The following is a 7,665-nucleotide window of genomic DNA, read 5'->3' on the forward strand; positions in this document are numbered from 1 at the left end:
CTCAGTTCTTAAAAATATTAAAAATAATAATTTTCTTGATTTAACATACTTCAAATTATTATTTGACATAATAATTTGCATCAATTTATATTGTATTTTGCATCAATTTCATCTATTGAAATGGGCCATTCATGTTTGAGCCCATTAGTTCATCCTTTTATATTGGCGGGTAGAATCAGGTGGAACCCTTCCTTGGAATCATATCCTGCATCCGGTTTGAATACCAGCATCAGCCATATTTCTTTCGGATTCCATGGATCGATTTCGTAACTGAGAAGGCTGTTTTAGCCTTCAATATCTTCAGTTGTTTTCACCGTCTCTGTGGTCATGGCCACAACCCTTCCATCGCGACAGCCACTGCTCCCCACGCTCCTTCCCCGGCGCCGTACAGTAAAGTTTAGCCATGTAGTCACTGTTCGCGCTTTCCAGCGTAGTGACTTCGACAGGTTTGCCAGAAATGCTTGGCGCAGCGCAAATGATGGCTTTGAGCTGTTCGTGTATGAGGCAAGGAAGACCGCCGAGCGTCTTGACCGCAGATACTCTGTTTCGCGGCGTCTTACTTCTGTTGCCCAATCTGCCGCTGACCGTGCCCGTGAGATTGATAGAGAACTCGCAATTGGTGTTCGATGGCGCGTCTTTGCCATGGATTTTAGAAGAAATTGGCCTAGGGTTTGTTTCTTTCTTTTGAATGTTGCTACTTCTGATTTAATAGCCTAAGTTGTTCAAAATTTCGAATACCAATCAGTACAGCTGATGTTTGAAAATATTTGGAGACAGAACTATGTGAATATCAATCATGTCCATATCAGTATTTCTCTCATTTCAAATTCAATGTTTATTTTTTCTTGTTTATATTTATCCTCACTCTGTTTGTTACCAATTATTCAGGAACTAAGAGTTAATTCATCTTGTTGAATTTGGTAATCTTATTGTCATTTTTGTAACTCTTGCAGTATAAGAGGCAGCTCGATGGTTTTCTAGATAGCCCATTGGGAAGGGGTTTTGCTGTGAGTATTTATTTTTCACTACTTACTACCGAAATGAAATTTTGGCTGTTGATTGATATTTTTAAGATGTTTGGTCCTTGTTTTCATTTCTGTGAATGATTGAATGTTGGTCACTGGCCTTTTTGAGGTAGCCTGTAAAATAGAATCTTAGCCAACAACCTTTTCTTATCATTTCATTGATCTTCCGAGTTATTTACCACAAGTAGTGAATGCTACGTTGCATGGATTTATTTAGTATTAACTTTTTTATGTATGTTTTTGAGAAACCTTTAGTAAATTTGTTAAAGGACTACAATTGCCTACGGGAACTATTTGCTATCATATCTACTGTCACAAATAAAACTCAAGTTTTGTACTCTATGAATAAGTTTGATCATATTTCAACATTTCTACTCGTACTTAATATTTGTTAATTTATTGTTGAATAAAAGTATCTATGCATTCAAAATATTGATTATCTGATCATATGACAATTATTTGATTGTCTAGTCTTTTGAAAATATAAATACCGGGTGGGCTTTCTTAACATAGACACTCCAGCTCTTGATCGCTTACAATTTGGATACTGAATTTACATAAGGCTGGATAAGAGGCTGTTAAGTTCTCGTTGAGTTAAGTATCTATGCATTCAAAATATTGGCTGTCTAATAATATGACAATGAATTTACACAAGGCTGGCTAAGAGTCTGTTTGGTAAAACTGCTGAAAAAACAAATACTAAAGTTTAGCTGCTGAGTATTATAAATAATGAAATTGTTAAATGACAGAGTTGTTTGATAAGTAAAAGCTTCTTAAAATACAAAACCTCAATGTATATATATATATATATATATATTTATTTTCTGTGAAAAATAATAATATATTTATATTTGATTTGAAGAGTATATAAATCGCTTCTTGTATAAGAAATTAGAATAGTATTATTAGTAATTTTAACTTAAAATTTGAAGTTAAATATTTTAACTTATTAGATTAAGTGGTTATTTGAGTCAATTTAATTCTTTAAGTTGTGTTATCAAATAAAGATTATAAGCACTTAATCAATTAATTTTAAGTTTATCTTTTAACTTATCAAACACTACCTCAGCCTTTTCTCAAAAGTGGCAAGTGAATTGGAAAATTCTTCACGTGTGTAAGACACTTGAAATCATAGTTTTCCCAACTTAATTTTTTTTCTTGAAGAGTATTGTAGTAAATATTGGGCCTTTTGTAGCGTAGAATGCAAAACAGCTAAATTGTTCCTAAAGTAATAGAGTGGCTCTAGTCCTTCAAGATGTATACAACAGCACACACTTCAAAGAACTATGTGAAAGTCTCAAATTTTATGAAAATATTTCAGTCCAAATTGTAATCTCAAAAAACAAACATTTACTAAGTTAGTATGAAAAGGAAACGGCCATAAATGACTTGCTTTATGTTCCCCCAAAATGTTATTGGACCAGAATACCAAGTCGTATAACAAATGTGATATCATTACTAAGGAAGAATTCAAACTATGAAGAATGATTGAAACCTAATCCAAATAGATATGCTCAACTTAGAAGAAAACAAAGATATCGGACGGAGAAATGCACCAAAGGTATCTCAGAACAGATAAATCATGCATGATTTTTGTCACTATATCAGTGAAGTGGGTTTGTTTTCAAGAATTAAATATCTCTAATGCTCGTGTGAGCTGCAAACATCTAATGTCATTTAAGTCATTTTGGCAGCTGTGTTTTCCTGTTATCTATCCATAGTTGTTAAAGGCGCAAGGCGCCTTAGCGCTAAGCGTCCTGGAGCCTACGCTCAAGGTGCAAGGTGAGGCGCGTGCCTTAGGAACACAAAGCGCATAAAATAAAAATATACTCTTTTACTAGTTAAGCATAAAAAAAAAAAACACACTTATGACCATACAAACGAAACAAAACCACATAAAAAAAAACATAATACTAAATCATAAATGTCAAAAACACCAAGTTAAGTTCATACTTCATAGAGACATTAACATATACTTAACGTTTTAACCTAAGTACCTAACTATAACTAATGCTACTAAACTAGTAACCATTCATTGTCAATCAAAAAAGAACACACAAAAAAAAAAAAAAAACTAATAATAATTATCATATATTTAGTTCTTTATGTGACTGCTCTTCTTTCTTTACATGACTGCTCTTAATCCTTCTCTATTCTTTCTATATTTAGTTATGACTCTTGATATTCTTATTTAGATCAAGGGTTAAGATTGATCTTATTTAAATTAGATTAGTGGTTGAGATTATTCAAACAATTTATTTTACAGAAAACAGTAAAAAATAATAAAAACCCTAGTGAAAACCCTAAGGCGTGCCTTGATCCAGGCTCTGAGGCACAAGCGACGCGCACAAGGCGAGAGCCTTTTGTACAACGCCTCACTTTCTGCACTCAAGGCTCAAGACCTTGAGCCTTGAGTGAGGTGCACCTTTAACAGCTATGCTGTTATCTAATTGCTAAGTGCTCATTCTGCAAATAGTGAACATTTATCTGCATCAGAGGCATGTGATATACCATATATTAAAAGAATTAAATACAAAATATGAAAAGAATCAAAATCAGAATGAGAATCAAAGACCACCGGAAGAAGGAAAAGAAAAGCAACTAAGTGTTCAAGTGCTATATTTTACAAAAATGTAAAAAAAGAACATATTTTGATTCTATTATGCTTTTCATTTTGGATGTGTTTTGAAAATTTTCAATTCCTTATGGAAATAGAAAAATTGTGATGCTCTCCCTTTTTTTGGTTTGTGTTTTGTTGATTTGGTTATAGGCTATAATTTGCTGCTTTATCTGAATTCTATTTCATTGATGCATGTGAAATTATTGTTCCGTGTTTACAATATGGGAGAAGTAAACTTGACAATGAATGGTTACTGTTAATTAAAATAACATGTACAATGGAGGTCATAAGGAATGAATTTTTCAGCAAGAAGGATGATTTATGGAGAAAAGATGCAAGATCACTGTGAAATACCATGCTTACCAATAAATTGAGTTAAAGAGAAGGGTAATTTTAAGATGGAGAAAAAACAAGAACAAGAGCATACATATCCGTTTTTGACTGGGAGAAGAAAAGTGACAAGAGTGTTGACTGATGGTGTAACGTATAAAGAAGAGCAGAGAATGTGTTGTGTTTGAGTCAATATTATCTTTGGAGGCTCGTAGAAGTATATATTTGTGTGTGTAATAGAGACATAACACAGCTGTGAGAGAGCAACTGGAATATATTGAATGAACTTCCTTTGAAAGGAGAAATTTAAATATGAGATTTATTACAAAGTAAAAAAAAAAAAGGATAGGATAAGTAGAACAGCATCAGAGAAATTTTACTCCAACAGGAACTCAGTCCCTCTCTCCTTCTCATCAATGAAGAGCCAAACAACAGTTTTACACAGAAATCGAACTTTCCTCACTTCCTACTACCATCAGAAATGCTATTGAACTTTCCTCACTTCCCCTAGATACAGCTAAGCATAACTAATTTAAAATGTTTTTTTCTATACTGCTCGCCTGGACCATGTCTACCCCTCTCCCTTCTAGAATTTGATGCCAAATGTTCTCAGAATTCAGCAACTGATCATTTGCAGCCCTTTTCTTATCACTATCAGTGTGATTTGTTACAGTAGTTTAACTAATTGTGAGTTTCTTGGTGTGAACTACATCCTTCAAAGTACTGTGAAATCAGGTGTCATTTGACTAACATATAAATAATTTATGAGTTCCAGAGTGGAAATTCAGTAGAACTAGTGTGTGAGTTGATGGGTAAATTAAGATTTTATTCAAGATGTGAGAAGAATTCTACAAGTTTAATGAATGAACATTTCTGATTGTTAGAGTTCATATTGAGTTCTTTTGTCCAGTAATGGGAATTTCCTATTTATCTATTTTTGTAAATTACTTCGTGCGATTTGATTTATTAATATATTTTATTTACCATGTTGACAGACTCTTTTCTTTCTATGGTTTGCATTCTCTGGGTGGCTGTTTCGGTTCTTGATATTTGCTACATGGATTCTGCCATTTGCTGCGCCTCTTCTCATTGGGACTGTGGCAAATAATCTTGTCATTAAGGTACAGCTTTTTGATGGTAATTAATTAGCATGTAAAAAAAATTTCTCTGCATTATACTTGCTGGTAATTCTTGCTTATATTAGATGTCAGCTCTATGATAAATGCTTGTTATATATATGTCAAATCAGTGAGATGCTTCTCAGCGTTGTTATAATCAAATCTTAAGGCCTGTAAATTTATGCTGATGAGATGCGTATGTATAGAGTTATGGGCCTTCACTGGTTTTCTATGGTGATATTTGTAATACGTTGCTTGATTTTTTTGTTTATTTGAGATCTGGATTTTTTTCCCTTCCTTCCAAATTCAACATTTACTGTTTATATTTGATAATTGAACTACCTATTTGTCAATATCTCCACATCAGCCCAAGCAGGTAAATGTGGGAGATGATTTTTGTGTTCCTTTTTCCTATGGGAACTCGGATGGATTCTTTACTATGCTTATTAATTATGTTGGTTTAATCAGTTTACTTCTTCCTTGTATACAACCACACAATATTCTGTTTGCTTGTAATATTATTATATTTCAAGCTGACTGAATTTACATGGATCTGTTTATGTTTCATTTTTTTTTTACCTTTAGGTGAACATGAGATAAGGTAGCCAAAGTGGTTGTTCTCAGTGTCAGTCTTAGGTGCCCTTTCTCTGTCTCACAGTACATGACGAATTCGATGAGCTTTTCTGTTAGCTGGTTTTTAGAAGGTGCCTCTTCATAAGTTTACTTGAAACGTTTTATCTTGAGTTGCAAGAATGAGGTGCCTGAGTAGAATAGAGGATGAGATGGCAAGAGTCTCAGGTTTAGTCAAAATACAAACTACCATGTGTGAGAAAGAAACTAAATAAGATATCTTGACCACAAATTTGAAGGCTTCTGTAATCAAGGTAATATCTTCTAGTATTTTCCAATGTGATAAGACCTTAGATGTTCGAACAAGTATTATCAAGAATATTAAGTGTAAGGATTCCAAATATGCTTTTATGTTAGTTTAGTTGTACTCTCTTGAGAAAGTATTTTCTTAATAAATTGAAATGCATACATTTGTCTTATACACTGAAATTGTTCCAAATTCTAGACTATTATCTTGTTGAATCATTGTCTTAGTTCTTGCTCAATTAGTTAATATTGCTAATATTCTAATTATATTGAATTAATCCTTCAACTTAGGATTATCCTCTCCATTAGAAAAAGATGTGCTAATGGAAGTGGATTTAGAATTGTATTTAAAATGATAAATTATATAAAAAAATTCCTATATAAAGTCAAACCCCAATACTTGGTTGATCCCTATCCAATGTTAATGCATCAAGTTGTATTAGTTTCTGCATGATTGACAAGTTATTGTTAACAAAAAAAAAAAGCATTCTTTTACCTGGAAATTGACAGGGGGCTTGTCCAGCATGTAAGAGGCAATTTGTTGGATACAAGAATCAAGTAATTCGGTGTGCAGGGTGTCGTAACATTGTGTGGCAACCAGAAGGGGACTTCAGTTCAAGAGGTGGTGGTAGAGGAAGAGGAAGTTCATCATCGAAGTCTGATCCTGATATTATCGATGTCGAATTTGAGGAGAAATGATTAAAGTGACTCTTGTTTTCATGTGGGAATGTGCATGGATGGTAGGTATGCCACTCAGAAAAATACCTGACCCATTGATTTGATGCGATCTTTAGGCTTAGGCCTCTTTGAGTTTTGTGATCAGTGGTTAGCTGTGTCAGCTTCAGAATGTTTAGGAATAGTTGAATTTTATTTGTATACTATCTTTGTTGTTGTTACACCCCAATGAGAATAACTAAATGCAAAAGGACACTCTGCAAATGTATCATAGTATCATATAAGCAAATAGTTTTGTTTTTCCCCTCTATTTGAATAGCCCAATTGGTTCAAGTTAGCGCAGTCCGCATGATTGATAAGAATATTTTATTAGGGTTATTTTTGGGTAAAATTATACTAAATATCTCCCTCCATTTTATTTATGTTGTTTATGGTTAATAGTTTGGTTTGGTCTAGTATGTATGTGGAAAGTCGGTTTTGATACCAATTGCAAGAGTTACTATGTATAAATTATCCATTTTGGTTCAAATTTAACTTATTGAACTACGGTTTTAAAATTTATTTACATGTTACTAATATTTTTTAATGTGAGATTCAATTCATTTATGTTCCCGTCATCATTTCTAAGGGTTGTTTTCTGTTCATACTTTTTATTCTAAGGTTACCCATTATGACTTGGATCATTACATTTACTTTTAAGACTGTTTTCATAAAATTACTTTTTATGCAAAAAAGATGATTCTTAATTATTAATGATTAATTATATAATGATTTCAATTAATATGAAACCTTTAATTATAAGTAAGAATAATTTTGAGAAAACTTTTTTTCAAAAGTGAGTATATAATATGGATTAATTATATAATTATTTCAATTAATATGAAACCTTTAATTATAAGTAAGAATAATTTTGAGAAAAAAAATTTCAAAAGTGAATATATAATATGGATTAATTATATAATTATTTCAATTAATATGAAACCTTTAATTATAAATAAGAATAATTTTGAGGAAAAAAATA

The 7,665-nt window shown here is 32.3% G+C and overlaps 1 protein-coding gene across 2 annotated transcripts; it reads left to right on the plus strand.

Moving 5' to 3' along the window:
* The first annotated feature begins 204 nt into the window (after positions 1-204).
* Positions 205-6,954, plus strand: LOC136206073 (uncharacterized). Of its 2 annotated transcripts, XR_010676206.1 has the most exons (5): positions 205-669; positions 954-1,007; positions 4,971-5,096; positions 5,679-5,977; positions 6,480-6,613. XR_010676206.1 is itself a non-coding variant. In XM_065996989.1 (4 exons), the coding sequence occupies exons 1-4, from the start codon at positions 328-330 to the stop codon at positions 6,666-6,668; spliced, it is 711 nt and encodes a 236-aa protein (XP_065853061.1). In that variant the 5' UTR covers positions 209-327; the 3' UTR covers positions 6,669-6,954. The 2 variants fall into 2 exon arrangements, 1 of the variants encoding a protein (XP_065853061.1); XM_065996989.1 differs by lacking the exon at positions 5,679-5,977 and having other exon boundaries at positions 209-669; positions 6,480-6,954.
* Positions 6,955-7,665: the final 711 nt, after the last annotated feature.

The sequence above is a fragment of the Euphorbia lathyris genome, chromosome 9 (genome assembly GCF_963576675.1).
Source record: "Euphorbia lathyris chromosome 9, ddEupLath1.1, whole genome shotgun sequence".
Classification (NCBI taxonomy): Eukaryota; Viridiplantae; Streptophyta; class Magnoliopsida; order Malpighiales; family Euphorbiaceae; genus Euphorbia; species Euphorbia lathyris.

Bases quoted from the DNA above. Each gene is read 5' to 3' on its own strand.
- LOC136206073 (XM_065996989.1), top strand. From the start codon at position 328: ATGGCCACAACCCTTCCATCGCGACAGCCACTGCTCCCCACGCTCCTT. The intron at 1,008-4,970 runs GTGAGTATTTAT...CCATGTTGACAG, and splicing joins CATTGGGAAGGGGTTTTGCT to ACTCTTTTCTTTCTATGGTT. The intron at 5,097-6,479 runs GTACAGCTTTTT...GGAAATTGACAG, and splicing joins CAAATAATCTTGTCATTAAG to GGGGCTTGTCCAGCATGTAA.